At 39.1% G+C, this 23,894-nt stretch overlaps 1 protein-coding gene across 2 annotated transcripts in view; it reads right to left on the reverse strand.

Moving 5' to 3' along the window:
- TTC1 (tetratricopeptide repeat domain 1) overlaps positions 1-23,894 on the reverse strand; it is a 47,210-nt gene that overhangs the window by 7,623 nt on the left and 15,693 nt on the right. For both annotated transcript variants that reach the window (XM_043596956.1, XM_043596946.1), the window contains exons 3-7: positions 12,787-12,847; positions 11,268-11,380; positions 6,634-6,670; positions 3,720-3,868; positions 1,156-1,210 (exon numbers count right to left, since the gene is read on the reverse strand). In XM_043596956.1, coding sequence (XP_043452891.1) covers positions 1,156-1,210; positions 3,720-3,868; positions 6,634-6,670; positions 11,268-11,380; positions 12,787-12,847 — 415 coding nt within the window. The remainder of the gene's footprint in view (positions 1-1,155; positions 1,211-3,719; positions 3,869-6,633; positions 6,671-11,267; positions 11,381-12,786; positions 12,848-23,894) is intronic.

A 23,894-nucleotide genomic window follows, 5' to 3' on the forward strand; every position in this document is an offset into this window, starting at 1 on the left:
ACTAGCTTTTTTCTAAAACAAAGAGTCACTGTTAGAATAGGTGAAAAATTCTCTTTTCCCTTTTCTTTGAAGAAAGAGTACCTCTAAAATAATTTTTTTTGCTCAAACAAGGTGTCAATTAGGGAAAACTGTCAAGTAGGTGTAAATTAGGGAAAGAAAGAGCCTTTTTTGGAAAAACTGGGGAATGCTCCAGAAGTGTCCCCAACTCTAAAACAGTTCTTAGCAGGAGCAAGAGGTTTTGGATTGTCCAGGTTTAATGGCTTGTTCTCAATCAGTTCTGCTATCAGACTGATCCTTTGGAAAATATGTTCTCATTCTCTGGATACTGACACCTATGCGGTGGCCATAAATGGCCAAGTCCAATTTATTTTAAGATTTTTTGTTTAGGCCCACCTGATGGCAATATATTAAATTCAATTCACATAGTAGATTTAGAAAATATTCATAAGGTAAAACACAAAGCAGATCTTGAGCAGGGAAATACGAGACAGGTTATAAGCAGAATGTGCTGGAGAGCTCTCTGTCTAGGAAACTTGACTCCCTTGAGTCAAACAGGCTGTTCATGGGAAGGCTTCTCTGACCCCAACTATAAAATGCTTCAGCAAATAAGAGAAATAAACCATGAATCCATTTGACGTATGCTTCACTCACACTCCTTTGTTCTCCTCACCATTTATTCCTCATTCCTGACTTCTCATGTCTTCTCAAACACTGAAGGGACTCTCATGCCATTTTCAAAACAAAAATTCCCTTAGTTCTGACACAGTATCGGCTGGTAGTGACTATACTCTAATGAAATGAAAAACATAAGTCATTTACTCCATGAAGAAACTCAACTCTTTTCATGAAATTCATGACCTGAAATAGTTGTTAGTGGGATCCCAGGTTGAATCACATTTTGCATTCTTGAAGGCAGGAAAAACTAAATAGAAGTTTAGTTTTTGAAAAGCTGACACCTCTCTAAACCACTCTAAACCTCCTGGAGTCCAAAACAGCTCAAACTCACTAGGGCCATGGTTTGGCTCACACAACAAATGAAGGGCCCCAGAGCTATTTCTCACTGTTGTATTTTCCTCCAGCAAGTACCAAATCCTGCTGTCTGCATCCTGCCTCCCAGCTACCAGGGCCATGGGAAAGTAAGGGGCGCAAACTTACCTAACATCTCTGCCTTTAGCTTTTCATTACGTTCTTCAATCTGCTTAGGTAATCTCTGAGGGGAAAAGAGGAGAAACAAGAAGAGCTGGTGAAAAATCTTCTGGCTTTGTTTTGAAATTGGGCAACACACACTTAATGTGAAAGTCAGAGCAGGTGATGTACATATATATGATCCTGTTAAATACAGAAAAAAAACCCCACAAATATTTGTGGGTGAGCTACACAAAGGAGTTTTGTCTGGTTCACTGCTATACTTCCAGTTCTTGGCCCAGTGGCCTGGGAAGAATCTCAATAAAAATTTGGTGAATATACACATAAAAAAATTTCTGAAAGAATACATACCAGATGTTTACAGTGGTAATATTTAGGTGGTAGGATTATAGTTTATATATTAAAAAAATTTTTTTTGGCTCATTTATATTTTTTAACTTGAAGTCCTTTATTAATATAATCTAATTTGCTAAGAAGGGGTCAGATCAATATTGGATGTTCCTAAATGATCACCTAGCTCAGGGTTTTTCAATCTTGGCAACATGATATCCTGGACTACGTAATTCTTTGTTGTGGGGGTTGTCTTGTGCATCTTGTGCAGGATGTTTAGAGCATCCCTGGCCACTAGATGCCAAGAGTACCATGCTGGTCATGACAACCAAAGTGTCTTCAGACATTGCCACATGTCCCTGGCAACCCATCCCAAATCATGCCAGCTGAAAATCACTGATCTAGATCAGAGTCTCAGATGGCTGCTTTTAGCTCTATGATCGGCCCTAAGTACTCTGCGATAACCCAGTTATAATAATTCAAAATAAATTCTTCATGCATATGACAACTAATATAAAAGGCTTCCTTTTACAAACGGTTTAAACCTAATTTGCCAAGGATAAAGGCTACCAAGAATTTAGCCAAGATTTTAAGAACTCTATTCCTTTTCTCCATGTCAAATTAAGTCAATACTACCACCAGAGATGTCAAAAGTCACATAAAGCACTAAAACTGGTGTCAAATTTACTTATGTATTTAATGATCCGAATCAGTCTTTTTCTCATTGCTCCATTTTTAGATAAATAAAAAATTTGTTATTACTGAAGGAATTCATCTCGAGGGTGCAAAAACACAAAGCAAAACAAAACCCAAACCACCTAGGACATTAATGCAGGGAGACCGGTCAACATCTCTCAGGTCTGCTTGGTGGAATAATGATCTCGTGAAATGAGTGGGAAGTCCTACATGGCGGGGCCCTGCTCAAATGCTCTGAAGTATCCAGACAGGAAATGTAACCTAGGAAATCAATCAGTGTAAGGCAATAGAGAGTAGCATAGTCAGCAAGGAACTGAAGAGTTCCAGCCGAATGCCAAGACACAGGAATTCAAGAAAGATCCAGTATGTCCACACCTCCCAATTTTTAAGAGGGGTCTGACTTAGATTTTCATCTAAACCTTTCCATTTTAAAATGCTGCCTTCAATGAAAAAAACGTCCCCGCCGTCTCATCTCCTGGAGGCCTGTAACCTGTGCTGTGTGCTGGTGCACACGACAGACCTCTCTGTCCTCATGGCCAGCTGGGAAGTTTGGCAGCGAAGAAGACTGTTTAATGAAGTCAGTGTTTCTCAAACGTATCTGAACATCTGTTATCTGGGAGGGCGATAATACAGACACATCCAACTCTGCAGCACGTGTGTTAGAGGGTGTACTGCTCTGCACATTAGAGACCAAGAGCAGTGCTAAAGGTAAAGGCACAGATCCAAGGTTATTTTTAAGGGGAGAACTCCAGTAATATGTAGCTAATTGACAACTGACCTAAAAATACTGTGATGTTTATTAGAAGCAAAAGGATCTACGGTGCCATGGACAAGAATAAGAGTCATTTTAAGAAAGATAAGGAGGCTAATTTGGAATATATTTAATTGGAAACATGCTGGCCATATAATAACTAGAAACTCGGTGACTGAAAAAGATGGACAGAAAAGCAGAGTTTATGATCTATAACACTAAGATTCATTTTGGACTAAACTGTACAACTACAGTGGACAAGATCTGCCTAGTCCAACAATGAAACTGAGTTCTTATTAACTCTACAGATGAACAGAATGGGGATTAAATGGCATATGGTCACAAAGTTAGATCTCCCATATATTTTGTTCCAGGTGCTAGTCCATTATTCGTGATCACTTTGACTCCTTAGACCGTATTTGTGATTGGTGAATAAAATGACAAAAGTGTGAAAAAAAAAATTATAATATAAATATATAAAAAACAGAACGTAGTTGGGTCCCAAAGGATTATTTAAGATTCAGTGAGTAGCAATACATGGAACAGAAAAAAAAAAAACACTTAAAAAAATTAGGTTTACCAGGATACCTGGGTGGCTCAGTCACTTAAGCGTCTGACTCCTGACTTTGGCTCAGGTCATGATCTCATGGTTCGTGAGTTTGAACCCCGCACTGGGCTCTGCGCTGACAGCACAGAGCCTGCCTGGGATTCCCTCTCTCTCCCTCCCTCTCTGTCCCGCCCCCACTTGCTATCTCTCTCTCAAAATAAATAAAATAAATAAAAAAAATTGGTTTACCATGCAAGCTTCTCTTGCTTGATGTATTGATGGATCTTTTTCTAATATGGATTTATAGTCCTCCAGGGCTTCATCTAGCTTATCAGTCTTCTCATACAACTCCGCTCTCCTCAATATTGCCCTGATATAGCTGGGGTTTAACTGAATAGCTGTAAAAAGAGAAGAAATCATTGTTACCATGAGGAAAAAGGGCCTGCACATCCTCAGCTATATCATGTTTCTTTATTAACCATCCTCCGAAGGTCTAAAAGGAAGAATCATTTGTCAAAGGCTACACCTGGCACAGGCAAACTTTTTCTTATAAAGGGCAAGACAGTAAATATCTCAGGCTCTATGGGACAGACCATCTCTTTTGCAACTATTCAACTCTGTGACTGTAGCACAAAAGAAACGACAATGTATAAATATATTTATTATAAATAAATAGATGGCTGTGTTCCCATAAACCTTTGTTTATGGACATTGAAATTTGCATTTCATAATTTTCATATATCACAAAATATTTCCCTTCTGATTTCTAACCACTTAAGAATGTAAAAGCCATTCTTAGCTCATGGGCTGTACACACGCAGGTGGCAGGCTGGATTTGGCTTGATGATTATAGTTTACTAAACCCTGGTCTATACCCAAAGTCCTGTTTTCACACACTTGTCCTTCATCTAGTTCACAACAGGCCAGAACACAGAGCCCATGTGCACAGTGCCAAAGTGAACAAGAATCTGAAGGTACAAATGAAAGAGTTGAAGGAACAGTTTGGTGGCAGATTCTGCTATGATCCTTTTTTCTAGGCCTCAATGACTGAGGTTATGCCTTAACTACTGAGGCTACATGTTTAGCTAAACCCCCATTGTTCCTTCAAACTTGTGTTCCAACACCTTTAGGTCACTGGTGCATAACACCCTTTTTTTTTTTCTTAATTTTTTTTAAATGTTTGTTTATTTTTGAGAGAGACAGAGACAGAATGTGAGTGGGTTAGGGGCAGAGAGAGAGGGAGACACAGAATCCGAAGCAGGCTCCAGGCTCCAAGCTGTCAGCACAGAGTTCAACATGGGGCTCCAACTCACAAGCTGTGAGATCATGACCTGAGCTGAAGTCGGACGCTCAACCAACTGTGCCACCCAGGTGCCCCATAACACCCTTTCCTTTATCCAACAACAATTGCCCTTTGAAAAATCCTCTGCCCATGTTTTGGATCAACTATATACTGTCTTTCTCCTATTCGTTTGTTTCTTTTTCTGTTAGAAAGCAATGTTATGGCTCTAGAACTTTTTTCTCTTCAAGTAATATACTCAACTTTTACTCATTCATGCTTTTAGTAACTATTTCTTTAGTAACAAATATATGTACTTCATGTAGTATTATCTCTAGAGTATAGTGGTAAACAAGCAGACAAGATCCTTCACATGAAGCTTTAAGCTATTCTAGTAGATCAGTGAAGGGAGGAAAATAAGGTAACTTCAGAGAGTGCTCAAAGACTACGAAAAGGGAATATCTGAGGGAAGCCAGCCATTTGAAAGGTGGAGTGGTTACAGAAAAAGGAGATCTGAACATCAGCAAACTGTTCCTAATTTAAATTCTTCTAACCCACACATCTCACACAAATTAAGGTTAAATACCTTCCTCCAAACAAAACAGTATATTCAGAATTAGTTCTAGCCCAACACAGTAATAGATCGAAAGTACTTTGCTAGATTCAAAGTAGTAACACTTTCCTTCAGTATATTAAGAAGGAAATACTAAGTATACAGAAATACTAAGCATAAAGAAAAGAAAGCCAGTAAAGAAGGTGATTAATTAATGTGAAGAAAAAAAAGAGAGGAGTTCATGCTGAGCATGAGTGGGACTAGATAACATACAAGCTTCCTTCTAACTCTTCAATTCTCTAAAAGAAAATACTATCCAAATATGGAAAACTGAAAAAATTTCCCAAATTATTAATTACCTAGAAATCCATGAGAGTAGTAGGATGCAAGAAAAAGTGATCATGTGTATTCTCCAAACCAACTGTCTGGACTATTAGGAAATTTTTGAAACAAAAACAAAAACCAACCAACCAACCAACCAACAACCCAATAGTGATCCTATGGCTGGGAGTGTGTCTATATGTTGGTGAGATGAAAAGACCATAATGGAACTCAGGTAGCAGACAGTAAAGTCTCGGTTCACTGTGTAGAATCTGAAAATGTAATTAAAATGATGGCAAGTAGGTTTGGAGGAATTATTACAAGTGAAAAGAGTACCAGTTCCCCAATAGAAGCTGCCCCTCACTGTGCTGCTTCTCTCTCCACAAATACACAGATCCAGATGCCCTAGCAGCAGTTAAAATCTTCAATTTCAATCTCCTCAGAAAGTAATTCAGACACTACAGAAGTGAATCCTGTTCCATGGGTTTCTGTTGCCAAGGTAGCTTTGAATTTTTCTTCACATATTTACTAACACAGGATAAACTGACAGAACTATCTATTCAAAAGCATGTATACTAAGGTGACTGTTATACAGTACCTCCAAGAAGGCTGAACTATAAAGCTTCTTCTTTTAAAGGTTCCAGAATAAGGGTACACACATGTACAAGTACAGTTGACCTTTGAACAACGTGGGGGTCAGGGGTGCTGACCTGTTTACCAGAAGCCTTACCAGTAACAGATGATTAACACATACTATGTATATATGTTATATACTGTATTCTCATAGCAATGGAAAGCTAAACAGAAAAAAATATTAAGATATCATAAGAGAAAATACATATAGAGCACTTTAATGTATTTATTGAAAAAACTCCACGTATAAGTAGACCCATGCAGTTCAAACCTGTGTTGTTCAAGGGTCAACTACACATATCTGACTGACTCTATTTGTTCAGCTGAGGTAATTAATGCTCTCATATGTTAACATACAACAAGACTAAAAAGTTTACCTTTGTTGCAGTCACTGATGGCCATCTCTTTCTTGTCCTAAAAGGAAACAAAACATTAATATGTGTCACTCTAGTTCTATCTTAATAGTTCAAAGAGTCAATAACATACACTGATCATTAATAACTGGTTGTGGAGATGCACAATACTCTTCAAAGACATCACATGAAAACATGCATGATATTTCCAAGCTAAAATTCAAACTAATGGTGACAGCTCTGATGTAAAAGCCTTCTAGCAACAAATTATTCATAGTTTCTTCCTAACACCTTTAAAGATTGTTGCAATTGACCTATTATATTTGCAAGGCACTTCACATTAGAATGCTGATATTGAGAAAAGGTTGTGATCAATGAGCAGGGCAAATGATTGATATATGAATAACTATTAATAACCCTCCTCTTTGGCTAGCTGTTGTATTCTCACACCCAAAGTGGTATCTTCCAGAAAGTATGCATTATGGACACACACTGTGGCTTATCATTAGTCTCGGTTATAAATCTTAATTTATCCACTGATGAAATAAAAATACAAAACAATTCATGAAATAAGATATCTAATTAAACTTGCTGAATCTAGAAGAATGGCATAGTGGAAAGAACACTGGATGTCAAAAGAACTAGACTGGAAATCCAGCTCTGACACTAACCTATTTAACTCTTCAAGCAATGTCTATTTTCCCCAAATCAGAAGTTTTCTACAATATTTCAGAAATTTTAATTCAAATAAATGTTCAATACTTCCTATAATGGCTATTGGAGAAAACACTAAATATTTTACACAATATTTCAGAGCAATGTCTATCAAACTGGGTTTCAGAATTCAGTCAAAAACAATTCCAGGAGTGGGGAGTGACTGCCTAATCGGTACAGGATTTCCTTTTGGGGTCACAAAAAAGTTCTGGAACCAGACAGTGGTGATGGTTACATAATATTGTGTATATATTTAATCATACTGAATTGTACAGTTTAAAATGGTTAAAATGGTCAGTTTTATGTCATTTTGCATTTTACCCACAACAAACAAAAAAGGTTTCAGAGTCATCTGGGAGTCACTAACTATATTATCTCTCTTCCAATGTTCATCGTAACAATTTACATATTAAAAGCTCTATGAAGTCCCGTAGTAAAGATATCTGTATACTTTTGTGTAAGTCAGTATTTCCCTAACTCACCATATTTGCATAAATCTAAAACACACAATTTCATATTAAATTCTTTTTTTTTAATCTTAAATGTTTCTTTATTTTTGAGAGAGACAGAGACAGGCTGTGAGTGGGTTAGGGGCAGAGAGAGAGGGAGACACAGAATCCGAAGCAGGCTCCAGGCTCCGAGCCATCAGCACAGAGCCCAACGCAGGGCTCGAACTCACAGACTGTGAGATCATGACCTGAATTGAAGTCGGAAGCTCAATCGACTGAGCCACCCAGGCACTCCTTAAAAAAAATTTTTTTTAATGTTTTTATTTTTTTTTTGAGACAAAGGGAGACAGAACATGAGCAGGGGAGGGGCAGAGAGAGAGGGAGACACAGAATCTGAAGCAGGCTCCAGGCTCAGCACAGAGCCCGACGCGGGGCTCGAACTCACAGACTGTGAGATCATGACCTGAGCTGAAGTCGGACGCTTAACCAACTGAGCCATCCAGGCGCCCCTACAATTTCATATTTTAAAGTTTCTAAAATAGGAGTAAATCTTTACAACTTATGTGTATATTGGTGGTGGTGGTATTCTTTGTGCCCCTAAAAAACCGCTAAGTGGCAATGCATCTTATCAATAACCAGCCCCTGCAGATCAAGGAATTATGGCATTTTACTCTGGAATCCTTTGTTTGAGGCTTATAGTCTACTAACACCTCAGGGCACCCAGGTATTGTCTGCTGCTAAGAGTGGCAGTCCAAGGTGCTGTGTATTAGGGGTGCCTGGGTAGCTTAGTCAGTTAAGCATCTGACTTCAGATCACGATCTCACGGTTTGTGGGTTCAGGCCCCACATGGGGCTCTGTGCTGACAGCTCAGAGCCTGGAGCCTATTTCAGATTCTGTGTCTCCATCTCTTTGCCCCTCCTCCAATCACAATTTGTCTCTGTCTCTCTCAAAAATAAAATATACATTAAAAAAAAATTTTTGTTTTAAGTGCCATGCAATTAAAAACTCAGAACCTATTTGCCATCGTTTCATAACTTACATAAGTCACACACACACACACACACACACACACACACACACACCACATTGTATATAAGGACAGTTTTAAAAATTTAGGGCTTTGTCTGCTCTTGTGTAGCCAGGCCTAGAGCTGAAACTCTGCCCTAACTCCAGTTGGCCTTTACTCACCAGATGTGAAATGTAAAGCCTGGTCAGTGTTGTTCAGTCAGGGATGGTGAGCCTACCTTTCAGAAATCCTAAAAGCAGTTAACCCACCACTTCTTGAAAAACTCAGAATATGCTCCTTATATCACTTCCAGTGCATTAATCCTGGAAGTTTTCATGTTTCTAATTTTAGAATCGTAAAATATGAAGAGTACAACTTAAAAGAATAAACAACTGTGCTAACAAAGCTATCCCTTGTACAGGAAACAGTCACAGAACAACTCTCTTTTGAGTTCTTCTCAGATGTGACAGACAAAAGACTAGCAAGACCATACCTTTTCCTAATTCCAAGAACCTGGTCAATGATACTAGTTCAACGTAGGCAGTATTAGTAACTTGGCAACTGTGGAAACAAAGAATTCCAAATCTCAGGAGCCAAATGGGTATGATGCCTTTTCTCTGAAATTCAAGATAACCCTGATGTCATTTCACAATGACAATTTCCAGTCTGAGAATGTGGCAAGATGTCTCCAGGAAGCAAAAGCAAAAGCAAAAGATTTTTCCAGCTAAGTGTAAAAACTGTTAGGTGTGAATTCAGGTCAATGGTAGAAATATATGAATGAATATTGTTCTAAGTAAACTAAATTATTTTGTTTCTTCGAACAAAAAATGTCTGCGTACTCTAGAATTCTTTCTTTTCCCATGCCACATGAATCACTCTAAAAACACTTCACCTTGGAAATTGAATCCACTAATCAAACATACAGGTTTAAACATACCAAAAACCCCCCACCTTTTTTCATGTCTAATTACTGAAATAATCCCCACCCTACCCCCTTAAAAAAAAAAAACAAAAACACCCTTACTCATCCGAAGTGACTTTGGTAGAGGTACTGGAGAATTTCTGGCAACAAGATAAAGTGACATAGATACCTGATCTAAACAAACAAAAAACTACTTAAGCCAATCCTGACCATGTTTTGTGGTTGCTTAAAGGTATGCTAAATAACCCACTCTTTGAGCTTTGGATATAAATAGCCAGAATTTTAAATAATCGGTATGGCTTTTTTCAAAACTCTCACATCATTTCAATCCACTAAAATAGACTATGTTGACTAAACAGGAATAGCAGATAAATCAACAAGAAATCTAACTTTTAATACCAATATAACACAAAACAAATACAACTGTACTCTTCTCTACACTCTTGTGGTTCGAAGTTCTCAAACCGTTGGGAGATACAAAATGCATTTGAACTTTCCCGGACACTTACTTTACACTTTAGGGGCCTCTCATCTTAACTGTTGGATTTCTGCCTGTGTCCATACTTTTGACAGAAAATCAGAATCCTAGGAATAAGCATTTTGAAGTCTAGAGTTTTAATCAGTGTTTCCCTGTCCCTTTGAGTCTTTATCTAGAATTCCAGAGGCCTAAAATAAACAGCTGTAGCTATTCCAGGATATATATTACTTGGTTTTTTGCTTGATGCAGAATTTGTCAGTGTTCCTCCCATGAAAGCATTCGATCAACCTCTCCAACAAGGAATTTTAAGAGTAATCTGACTCAAGTTTTTTCCTTTAAACAAACAAAAACATTTATTTTGAGAGAGAGGGAGAGGGAGGGAGGGAGGGAGGGAGAGAGAGAGAGAGAGAGAGAGAATGAACACATGGGAGCAGGGGAGGGGCAGAAAGGGGGAGAGAGAAACCCAAGCAGGCTCCATGCTAAGCATAGAGCCGGACACGTGGCTCGATCCCATGACCATGAGATCATGACCTGAACCGAAATCAAGAGTCGGATGCTCAACTGACTGAGCCTCCCAGGCACTCCCAGATACTTTTCTATCTTCCCTGTGCCCTTTACATCAGGGAAATACATGGGCAGGACAAGGGAGGCAACTTTAAGCCCCTGTGCTAGTTGTTCTTTTTTTTTTTTTAAAGATTTTATTTTTAAGTAATCTCTCCATCCAAGGTGGGGTTCGAACTCACAACCCTGAGATCAAGAGTTGTAGCCCTCATGCTAGTTTCGGAACAAAAGCTATCCTATGAAACACTGCAAGTTCATGTACTTCTTAAAAAGAAATGGTCAGGGGGCAGCTGGGTGGCTCAGTTGGTTAAGTGTCCAACTCTTTATCTCGATTCAGGTCATGATCTCATGGTTACTGAGTTCGAGCCCCATGCTGGGTCGGGCTCCACACTGATAGTGCAGTGCCTGCTTGGCATTCTCTTTCCTTCTCTCTGCCCCATCCTTGTGTGCATATGCTCTCTCTCCCAAAATAAATAAATAAAAACTTTTAAAAAGAAAAAAGAAAAAAAAAGGGTTAAAAACACATACCTGTTTCATCCTTGCAGCAGCTCTATTTGAAAACAGAATAGACCTGTCTTTCTGGAAGCAGGATGGGCACATCTGAAGGGCTTGACTGTAAGAACTCTCAGCTTCTATATAATCTGAAGATAAGGTAAAAGAGGTCATTAAGATTTTGTCCCTGCTATTATTGTATGCCATAGTATCTCAGAATGCATAGCTTTCCATTCACAAAAGTCTCAAACAGAATGTTTTGTATGTTTAACTTTCATTTGGCTTACCCATTTAGTAAGGAATGTTGAAAGGGGATTAGAGAACTGGACAGATGAAAGAGACTAAAGTTGGGATTAATGGCTTAAGATAAAAAAAATTCTCTGTATGTATTTTCATTAAAGATATGCTTTTATGGGAGTCACCAGCCAAAACTGCTTCTCTGAAATGCTTGGAGACACATTTTATGGATCTAAAAGCAACAATGTAAAAATCAGTGGTTGACTAAAGACCTAAAGAGAAAATGGTGATAAATTTATTTATTCACTGCTATGCACAGAATTACATGGTCAGGGCACTAAAAGAAAATTGCCTGTTCACTCCTTTCTCAGGTTGGAAATATTTAACACTAAAATACAAAGAGATATGCTTTCAAAATCAGAAACATTAGTTCTCTTAGAAAAAAAAAAGTGATGATGACTAAACAGAAAGAAAAAAAATTAACTTTAAAAATAACTAGAGAGGAAAATGTTACTACTCCTAGTTTTCTAAAGCATACACATTTTACATATGTGATAGAATACTACTGTAAGATCACATAGTTCCCCCAAAATATCCGAATGAACCCAAGTTATTCCTAAGCAAATGTAAAAAATGCAGAAGGAAATGGAGAACATCTCTCTACTTAAGGCAGCCAAAGAAAAGGGCACATGAAAGACCAGCCAAAGTACAAGCAAAATACTTCCCTAGGCCACACTGGAACCACGGGGCCAGTTTTTACAGCATCATTACAACTGAGGAACAGGGATCCTGTTTTTACATTAATGAAGACAGCAGCCTTTTAACCTTGCAGGATAGTTTTCCAATGCATCACTTGAAGAGTCTGCCCTCCTAACTTTTAGATCTATAGTGGATTACAGAAAAGAAAAAGTATGCCTGTGCCAAGAGACATGTGGTAATTGATCACCATCAGGTGAGAATGATCTGGACCTGGTGAAAAACACAATTTCAAGGTGCTGGGAAGCAACACTGTATTGTTAGTTTAGGTCTGCTAGTTGTTCCCAAATGTTCTCTGGTGTTTCTTCACACTCTAAAACAGAATGAGGACGCAAATGATTAGACATTGGTGCCCTACCTCCTTTTTTTTTTTTTTAAATGTTTATTATTTATTTTGAAAAGGAGAAAGAGGGAGGGGGTTGAGAAAATCCAAAGGAAGCTCTGTGCTATCAGTGCAGAGCCCAACACAGGGCTCAATCCCATGAACTGTGAGATCATGACCTGAACCAAAACCAAGAGTCAGATTCTTAACTGACTGAGCCACCCAGGCACCCGACCTTACCTCCTTTCTTAAACTGCGCGTTCCCCTCCTCCTTTAGTCTAGTGCTCTCTTCTCTTCTCTTCTGCAAGAGATCAATTACATCATTTCTCACAATGTTATAAGTGAGCAAAAAGGTTAGTTTTCATTAGGCTTTTAACAGGAAGTAACTGATTTTTGAGAACTGGGTCAGTTTTATCTAAATCTCAGATAGAGAAACACCTGACCATCTGGCAAATCATCAATTGCATTCTTGATGTTTAAAACACAAAACCTGGGTTTCTGGTGTTTAAATATTTTGCATGGAATAGTAATTTAGGTATCATTTAATTTCTCTTTACTCAAAATAAAACTAAACAACATACCCACTGGCATGCACACCTCTGCAAATTCAAATTCTGAATCTGCTACTTGTTAAATGTATTTTGGACAAGTTCCCGATCCTTCTAAGCCTTAGTTTCTTCCTCTAAAAAATGAGGCTTTATAGTTGTATGGATTAAAGTGATAAGGTGCATAAAGCACCCAATACACTGCCGGGTAAATAAGGGCACAATAAATACGAGCTATTACTTTTCTGTAAAATAAGTTATTTAATATATACTGAACTACAAGTGTGGTTTACATGATAAAGATGACCTACAGAATGCTGGTAGAGTGTGTTACAGGGAACAAAGCCCATCTGCAGGGTCAGGGCAATATTCTGTTAACAGGATAACACAAGGAAGTCTGAAGAAACCGAGATAAATAAATCTTTAGTTTCTGAGCTGCTTCTAACAACTCAGAAATTCACACAGATGGCCAAGCACCCATCATACTCAAAGGCAGAGTGAACGTTATTCTGCAAAGATGCACATGCTATCCCCGTGTGGTTTGCTTCCAGACCTAAACATCTTAGTAATACGGTCGGCTCAAGCAGAGTTGGCAGAAGTGCCTGCCTGCCACCTTCTGAAAGAGCTTGAGAGAGAGAGACAGAGAGAGAGAGAGAGAGAGCAAGCGCACACATGCAAGTGAGGGAGAGGGGCAGAGGGAGAGAAAGAACCTTAAGCAGGCTCTCTGCTCAGCACAAAGCCTGACACAGAGCTTGAACCCATGACTCTAGGATCATGACGAGAGCTCCCGACTAAATAAAAACTTCAAAGGGAGGAAATACAGTTAGCAGCTTATTTCATGCACAGGAAAAGCATGGAGCCTAAACAACTAGGACTCTTCAGATTAGGAACCAAAGAGGGGTGCCTGGCTGGCTCAGTCAGTTAAGCGTCTAGCTCTGTATTTCGTCGCAGGTCATGATCTCACGGTTCATGAGATGGAGCCCCGTGTTGGGCTGTGTGCTGCAGCGTGAAGCCTGCTTGGGATATCCATTCTCTCTCATTCCCCCCCCGGCCCTCACAATAAATACACACACACATACATACATACATACATACATACATACATACATACATAAATGCTTTAAAAAATGTATATATAAAAAAAGATTAGGAACCAAAGTAAAAATATGTCTATAGATTTGTAAATACACTGTTGAGACCAGGGTGCTTCCCAAATGCATTATTATACTCTAGATGATGAAGCTCAGTAAAGAAACTAAAAGGTATAAAATCAATTGATTGAGTATAAAATCAATCTCATTTTTATGGTATCTACTATGTGTCAGATATACGACAGATACAATAATTCATTCTAAAATATAACATATCTGGAACAGGGCTATTCTAAGGGAATACAAGAAAATAATATGGGTGATGGTGATGGGAATCAAAATATAAGAATATGGTGACACTTCGTTACCTAGTATTACCTAGGAGAGAGGTCGTAATGTTCTCTATGGTATCACAATTTATGGATGCAAGCAAAAAAGACTGTATCTTAGGTAAAAAAAAATTTAATGTTTCTATTTATTTTTGAGAGAGAGAGAGACAGAGCATGAGCAGGGGGCAGAGGTAGAGAGAGGGGGTGACACAGAATCTGAAGCGGGCTCCAGGTTCTGAGCTGTCAGCACAGAGCCTGATGCAGGGCTCGAACTCACAGAATGTGAGATCATGACCTGAGCTGAAGTCGGACGCTCAACCAACTAAGCCACCCAGGCGCCCCAGGTAAAAAAATTTTAAAGAGGGAAGATTCAATGGAAAGATACTGGTACTCACAGAATCACTGGGAGGCCTAAAAACACAGGCTTAGAAAATGGGCAGGATTCAAGGCAGCTCTGTTAAGTCAAGAAGCAAGAAAGCATTAACTGTCTTTTTATTTATTTATTTATTTTCCGGGGGGGGGGGGGCGGGGGAGCACAGAGTGAGAGCGAGAGTGAGAGAGAGAATCCCAAGCAGGCTCCACATCATCAGCACAGAGCCCGATGTGGGCCTGAACCCACGAACCACAAGACCATGACCCGAGCCGAAAGCAAGAGCCAGATGCTTAACTGTCTGAGCCACCCAGGCTCAATTAGGCTTCCCTAACTATCTTTTAGTGGAAGGGCTGTAATAGGAGCAAATAAATCCTAACTATTTCCTTTTCTTTGCCCCAATCGAAATTCAAAGTCTTGCTTAGGAGCATCCAATAAGCCAAGCATAGCTCACATGCCTTGGCTGTCAGAGAATGGAATGAGGAACATGGGGTAAGACCCCTGAACAAGACTACAATGCAGAAGAATTCTTCCAGCTAGGAAGGGGAGTTGGATGCTGGAAGCAAAGAAAACTCCGTAACAAGTTCGGCTAAAAATCTTTTCAAGAAGACATACAGATGGCCAACAGACACATAAAAGATGCTCAACATTACTAATCATCAGGGAAATGTAAATCAAAATGAGACATCATCTTACACCTGCTAGAATGGCTAAAATCAAAAAGATAAGAAATAACATGTGAAGAAAAGGAACCCTTGTACACTGTTGGTGGGAATGTAAACTGGTACAGCCAGTGTGGAGGTTTTCAAAAAACAGCCATGATATGGAAGCAACCTAAATGAATAGATAAGGAAGATATGTTATATATACACAGTGGAATATTATGCAGCCATAAAAAGGATGAAATAGTGCCATTTGAGACAATATGGATGGACCTAGCACGTATTATGCTAAGTGGTATAAGTCAGACAGAGGAAGACAAATACCATATGATTTCAGTCATAAGTGCAACCTAAACAAAAACAAATGAATCAACAAACAAAAAGCAGAATCAGACCTATAAATACAGAGAACTGGCAGCTACCAGTGAGGAGGGGTGTAGGGGGTTGGGCAAAACAGGTCAAGGGCAGAGGGAAATACAGGCTTCCAGTTATGGAATGAATAACTCACAGGATTAAAAGGCACAGCATAAGGAACATAGTCAATGATATTATAATAGCAATATATGGAGACAGATGGTAGCTACAATCGTGGTGAACATAGATAGCATAATGTATAAACTTGGTGGATCACTATGTTGTACACCTGAAACTAATGTAACATAGTGTGTCAACTGTACTCAAAAAAAGTTATTTCAACCCTGAAGAGCCAAAGCAACCCTGACAAAGAAGAACAAAGCTGGAGGCATCATGGTCCGATTTCAAGCTATATTACAAAGCTATACTAATTAAAATAGTATGGTATTAGCATAAAAACTGACGCATAGGTCAATGGAAAACAGAGGCAAGAAATAAATGCATGCATATGCAGTTAATTAATTTATGACAAAAGAGCCAAGAATATACAATGGGGAAAGGACAGTCTCTTCGATAGATGGTGTTGGGAAAACTGGACAGCCACATTGTGAAAGAATGAAACTGGACCACTGTCTCACAGGCTACACAAAAATTAACTCACAATGGATTAAGACTTTAATGTAACACCTGAAACCATAAAAAATTTCTAGAAGAGCATACAGGCAGTAAGTTCCTTGACATAGATCTTGCTGATGATTTTCTGAATCTGACACCAAAAGCGAAGGCAAAAAAGGCAAAAATAAACAAGTGGGGCTATATCAAACTGAAAAATCTTCTGCTCAGCAAAGGAAACCATGAACAAAATGAAAAGGCAACCTACTGAATGGGAGAAAATGTTGGCAAATCATATATCTAATAAAGGGTTAATATCCAAACTATATAAACAACTCATACAACTTAATAGCAAAAAAACCAATCAGATTAAAAAATGGGCAGAAGATGTGAACAGACTTTTTTCCAAAGACATACAGATGGCCAATAAGTACATGAAAAGATGTTCAACATCATTAATCATCAGGGAAATGCAAATAAAAACCACAATGAAATAACACTCACACTTGCTAGAATGGTTATTACTTAAAAAAACAAAAACAAAACCAAGAAACAAATGTTGAGGATGTGGAGAAAAGAACCCTTATGCACTGTTGGTGGGAATGTAAATTGGCACAATCACTATGGAAAATTGTATGGAGTTTCCTTAAAAAAATAAAAATGGAATTACCATATGACCATATGACCCAGGAATTACCATAGGACCCATATTCCACTTCGGGGTATTTAGCCAAAGAAAATGAAAGCACTAACTTGAAGAGATATATGCACCCTTATGCTCACTGCAGCATTATTTACAATAGCCAAGATACGGAAACCTAAGTGTCAGTCAACGGATGAAGAGATAAATTGTGGACTGGGCCTCATTCCAGTCTCCTTCTAGCTACCACCTTGCACCCCCACGTGTGACCACCTTAGCTCAGTTGCTCTGCCCAAGACTCCCTGAGCGCTAACCCTAGTCCCCTGCTCGGTTCCATTTCTGCCCCCAAAAGATGAAAGAAACTATCACGAACCAGGGTAAACTTGCCAAACTGCAAGCAGAGTGTGCAGCTCACTGAAAGAAGGGGGATCACGGAATGGCGACATGATAAAAAACTTCAGTTCTCCTTAAAGAAGTTGGGGGTAAACAGTATCTCTGGTATTGAAGAAGCGAATACGTTCACAAACCGAGGTATAGTGATCCACTTTAACAACCCTAAAGTCCAGCCATTCTTGGCAGTGAACACTTTTCAACATCACAGGGCATGCTGAGACAAAGGAGCTAACAGAAATGCTCCCCAGGATCTTAAACCAGCGCGGTGCAGATGGTCTGACTAGTTTAAGAAGAGACAGGCTAAAGCTTTGCCCGCACAATCTGCGGATGCAGAAGAACCACTAGCTACCAGAGAGGAGGAGGAGGATGAAGTTCCAGATCCTGTGGAAAGTTTTTGATGAAGCTTCCAAGAATGAAGCAAACTGAACTGAGTCAGCTTCTGGAGAAGGTAAAACTTGAAGAAGTTACTGGGAGCTGCTATTTTATGACTGCTTTTTAAAATTCTGTTCATGGATCTCTAATATTTTTAAGCCCAAGTCTCTGGGACAATGCAGCTCTTTAGTTTTTGCTTATATGCAATTCATTCTTTGCAGTGAATTAAGCTGAAGAAGCCTGGGGATAAAGTTTGAAACAAGGTTAATAAAGTTCTTTGCCTAGTAAAAACAAAACAAACAAAAAAACAAGAAGAAAAAGAAATTGTGATGTATATATACACACAACTGAATATTATTCAGCCATAAAAAGATGGAATCTTGCCATTTGCAATAACATAAATTGATCTCGAGGGCATTACCCTAAATGAAGGAAAAGATAAATATGATTTTTCTTATATGTGGAACCTAACAATAAAACACAAAAAAATCCCAAGCTCATAGAAACAGAGAATAGATTGGCAATTGCCAGAGGTGGGGTTAGGGGGTGGGAGACATGAGTGAAGGGGGTATGAAAAAAAGATTATAAAACAATTTTAATTAAGGTAAAATTACAGCCCTATAAATAATAGCAAATTCATGGTCGGTTTTTAATTCATACACACAAAATGCATAATTGGCCAATTAGGTTCTAACGGTGAAAAGTTTGACATTAGAATACATATTAATGTAAGGTAGCATATTAATAAGTTAAAAGAGAAAATTACATAATCATACGAATAAATGCATCACAGGTCCTAAAGGTCTTTAATATATTTTAAAAGGCTATTGCAAAAACAAAAATTCTTTAGAGAAGAACAAGTCATCAAGTTACTAGAGTTTAATATCCCTTCTGAACTTTCAGTCTCTGTTTTAACTCTAATTTCAAGCTACTTTGTAAGCTATAATCTGTTCTCCATTGCAAACTCATCAGGAATGTTTTATGAACACAGATGAATCACTCAGACTGCCAGATCAGACTCGTGTGGGGTGTTGTGTGTGTGCATGTGTGTGCACTCGCACGCGCGCATATGTTAAGAGTTTAATCACTCTTTGGTAAATTTAGAACACTGACTGACATACCAGTAGGCAAAACTTAGATCCAAGGTATACCAGAAGGAATTAATGATGATGGCCAGCCTGAGCAGGCAGTCTGGGAAAAGCTCACAGTGTTTTTTTTCAAACTATATTTTTTTACTTGAGTGTAGCTAACACACAATGTTACATTAAGTTTCAGGTGTACAACATAGTGATTCCACAAGTTTAAACATTATGCTATCTATGCTCAGTGTCTCTGTAACCAGGACTAAAGGTTGAACTGGCAGAGGGAAGAGATCCAGATCATATTTCTGAAGCCAATTATTCAAAGGAAAGCATTTTATTTTTTCAGCTGACAAATCACAACTCAGTGACCCATTAAGTAGTAAACACTGGAAAAGAGCTGCTGTTTCCACAGATTGTGTAAATTGAAGATTAATGCAATTATCACTATCATGCTGAATATCTCCTTGGAAACAGCTAAAAATAGTACATTTAGGAGAAAGCTGCACTACTCCCAGCTGTGCCAAGGGACTATCTTGATCCCAGTACAAAGACCAGGGTTTATGCTGCTGCCAGAACATTCTCTTTCTCCAAAAGACGGCACGCATACTGTGTAATATTACTGGAATCCAAGCACAGACTGTATCATGAGTCTTATTTAGCATGCTAAATGCCAAGAACATACACACATAAATGAGCTGGTGGTGTTGACATTCAGCAGCATTATCAGGTTCAAATTGTTCCAGGTTCTGGTATAATGTATAATGTGGTTAGGAGCCCTGTCATATGTCTCTACAATGTCCTTTTTTTTTTTTTTTTTTTTTTTTTTTTGAGAGAGAGACAGACAGACAGCGAGACAGACAGACAGAATCCAAAGCAGGTTCCCGGCTCTGAACTATCAGTGCAGAGCCCAAAGTGGAGGGGATCGAACTCACAAAATGTGAGATCACCACCTAACTGAAGTTGGACGCTTAACTAACTGAACCACCCAGGGGTCCCTTAAAGTAAACTTTATATTCAATGTGGGGCTTACATTCACGACCCCAGAGACCAAGAGTTGCATACTCTACTGACTGAGCCAGCCAGGTAGGTGCCCTTCCACAAGGTCTTTTAACACATTCCAGAGGCTTCACAGAGAAATATCTGCTCTAGAATTTTATTTCCATAACAATGGAAACCAAAGAAATTTTACAGAGCTCTTTACTCAGTACTCCTCCCCATCATGGAAAACTCAGGAAGAAACAGTGACATTATTCTGCATTGTAAATCATCACAGGAGCTGTCAAGGAAAACCCCAAAGAGATAATGCTCGTGATGAATGGAGTTTATTTCAGCAGTTATTACCCCAACTGCAAACTTTTCAGCCTGGTGTTCAAAATTTAATATAACTTGTATCAGGATATAGCACGTTACTTCTTAAAATCTGCAGTCACATACATTAGCTCATTTGCTTTTTGCAGGGCAATTCTCAGATGTGAGCATGAAAGTATTAAATGACCCATTTTACAGGTAAGAAAATCAAGATCAGATATCTCTTGGTTTTCTTTTTTTTTTTTTTAACTACATCAAACTTGTATTCCCATCTACTCCACCTTACCTCTCATTACCACCCAACACAAGTCCTTCCTTTAGACAGTCTGATCTCTTCACTGTCTCTCAACACCTACCATGCTTATCTTTTATCCTTCATTCCATTCCTTTGTGCATCCCCACCTTGCATCCCCACCTTGGAATGCACTTGTTTCTCTTCCGTATTTTCTTCCCAACTGTTTTCCCAAAAACAAAATTTTCCAGGTTTTCAAAGTCACACAAACCATATGTCCTCCCCAGAGCCACCTTTCACTTCTTTCCCTGCGTGACCTTTCTGTGACTGCACTGTACCTTGTCACCTCTAATTTGGTATATATTACATAACTATATAATTATAACTATATAATACATATGTGTACAAACACTGCAGAATGTTTGGAATGTTACTTAATGCTTCAATGGGTAATACAACATTGTGCAGCCTTCAGACCAAGGCAAGAGGGGCCCCTGTCCAGGCCCTTGGCTGATTGCACCTTTCCTCCCAAGGGGCTCCAGGATTTAGACCAGGCTCCTAAATCTCCCAGCTCACTTCCAGGGGTTCCTATGGGTGGACTTTGCTGCCAGTGCATACCGTGTTCCAGATATGATACTTTGTACTACGCCTGCTCCAGCCTTGGAATCAGCCATTTTTCCAAGGAGTCCTGGATCCTTTTGATGGGGAATGGTATTTAGAAACCAAGATCTGGATGCTAGTATGTTCCCTGTTACTAGCAAGTCATTGTTTTTAGGTCCTCTCAGTAAGAAATCCAGGAGATACAACTTTAAAAAATAAAAAAACAAAAATGCCACAAGTCAAAGAATACATAAACATGAAATCTTGTATGCAGTCAGACAAGTGAACACCACCAGATTCTTCCTCACTTTCTCCCACACTGAAAACTCTGGTTCCCAGTAACAGCAATATATTTACTCATTTGCTCTATCCTAAAATTAACAGAAAAGTTCTGAAGTTACTATATGAATATCAGTACCTATGATGAACCTACTATGTAAAGTTCAAGATTTCATTGTAGTTCTTTAAAACAATTTTTTAAATTAATTTTTTATCTTAGAGAGAGAAAGAAAGAGCACGTGCACAAGCAGGGAAGGGGCAGAGAGGGAGAGAGAGAATCCCAAACAGGCTCCGAGCTCAGCGCAGAGCCTGACACAGGGCTCGATCTCACAACCATGAGAGAAATCAAGACTTGCATGCTGAACCTACTGAGCCACCCAGGCACCCCTCATTGCAGTTCTTTGTAACTTTAAAATATATCCTACTAAGGGTAAACAGCCAGAGTACCGTGCTTAAAGTTACTGGAATTATCTTTTCTATGTGATCAATTTGATCACATTAATTTCATTCTATTTGTAATCAATTTTAAGGCTTAATTTTTGCCTCATCCTTTCTGGTTTAATTTTAATGTATAAATATTTGAACAGATCAAAACTCAATACTGGATGGGACTTCTGATGTGGCAAACGTAAAAAATAACTATAAATTGGACAAAATGATTAACACCAGCTGTTTCAGTGTCCTAAAAATTGACTAAAAGCTTACAGCAAAGTGAGTAACACTTGTGAAAAACTACTGAACTTCAGAAAACAGCCGTGAAATCTGTGGCTTCCTTGCAAGGACCTGCTCCCCTTCTTCCTCCCATCATTTGACACCGTAGTTCTAATAGAGCAAGGAAGGCCATGAAGAACCAGCAGCACCACTGCTTGAGGAGTCTGAGCTGATTCAAACCGGAGGTGAAATAATCCATGCCCAGTGGTACTGTCAGAAATAAGCAGCAATCTGAGTGGTAAGCAAACAGGGAAAGTCAGGGGTCCTACTAATCTGTGGTTGTGGCCCTGGCTGGGCAAATAAGGGACCCATGGACCAAGCAGAAATGTAACAGGGAGACAGAAGAGGCAGTCACAGAGGTACCTGATAAGCTCTCCTTGTACCCCTAATGGACTGGAGATGGTGCGCAAGCCTGGTAGCAATGAAGAGGACCAAAGCTATTCATGCACGCTTGTCCTATCAGGAACCTGTGCACCTATGCTGAGGAGACACAAGAGGGTCCAGCTGGGCTGACCTGAAAATTCCCTAAAATTGTAATACACTTCTAAATCCACACACAGATCAGTAGGTGGAAGCCTTGTTGGTTTGAGCTGTTTGAACATAATCTCTGACCAGTTATCGGCTGACCACTAAGCTGTACAGAAACAAGAGCAACCCCAAGAAAGCCATACTTAAAAATATCAGCAAGAAAAGGACAAAAACAAAACCCAGCTGAGCAGAGCTGTCAGTGGCCACACAGACACCAGGAGAAAATGGACTGTACAGCTTGAGACTAGGTAAAAAGCAACAGTTGCAAAAAAGCAACAGGAAAAATAATGCAAGCAGGGAAGGTGGTGGTAGAGGACAGAATCCAGGGCTGTTACATCTCTACTTAAAACGTCCAGTTTTAACAAAAAATTGTAAGGTATACAAAGAGACAGAAAAATTTGACCCACAACCAGGAAAAAAAAACAAAACAAAAAGAGCAGTAAACAGAAATATCTGAATATCACCGATTTTAGATCTAGCAAAGACTTGAAAGCAGCTATAAACATGTTCAAAGAACTAAAGAAAATTGTGTTTAAAGACTTAAATGAAAGCAAGACAATGATTAAAAAAAGAGAACCATTAGCACAAAAACAGACACATAGACCAATGGAATAGAATAGAAACCCCAGAACTAGACCCACAAACGTATGGCCAACTCACCTTTGACAAAGCAGGAAAGAACATCCAATGGAAAAAAGACAGTCTCTTTAACAAATGGTGCTGGGAGAACTGGACAGCAACATGCAGAAGGTTGAAACTAGACCACTTTCTCACACCATTCACAAAAATAAACTCAAATGGATAAAGGACCTGAATGTGAGACAGGAAACCACCAAAACCCTAGAGGAGAAAGCAGGAAAAGACCTCTCTGACCTCAGCCGTAGCAATCTCTTACTTGACACATCCCCAAAGGCAAGGGAATTAAAAGCAAAAATGAACTACTGGGACCTTATGAAGATAAAAAGCTTCTGCACAGCAAAGGAAACAACCAACAAAACTAAAAGGCAACCAATGGAATGGGAAAAGATATTTGCAAATGACATATAGGACAAAGGGCTAGTATCCAAAATCTATAAAGAGCTCACCAAACTCCACACTCGAAAAACAAATAACCCAGTGAAGAAATGGGCAGAAAACATGAATAGACACTTCTCTAAAGAAGACATCCAGGGGCGCCTGGGTGGCGCAGTCGGTTAAGCGTCCGACTTCAGCCAGGTCACGATCTCGCGGTCTGTGAGTT

Source organism: Prionailurus bengalensis, chromosome A1 (assembly GCF_016509475.1).
Source record: "Prionailurus bengalensis isolate Pbe53 chromosome A1, Fcat_Pben_1.1_paternal_pri, whole genome shotgun sequence".
Taxonomy (NCBI): domain Eukaryota; kingdom Metazoa; phylum Chordata; class Mammalia; order Carnivora; family Felidae; genus Prionailurus; species Prionailurus bengalensis.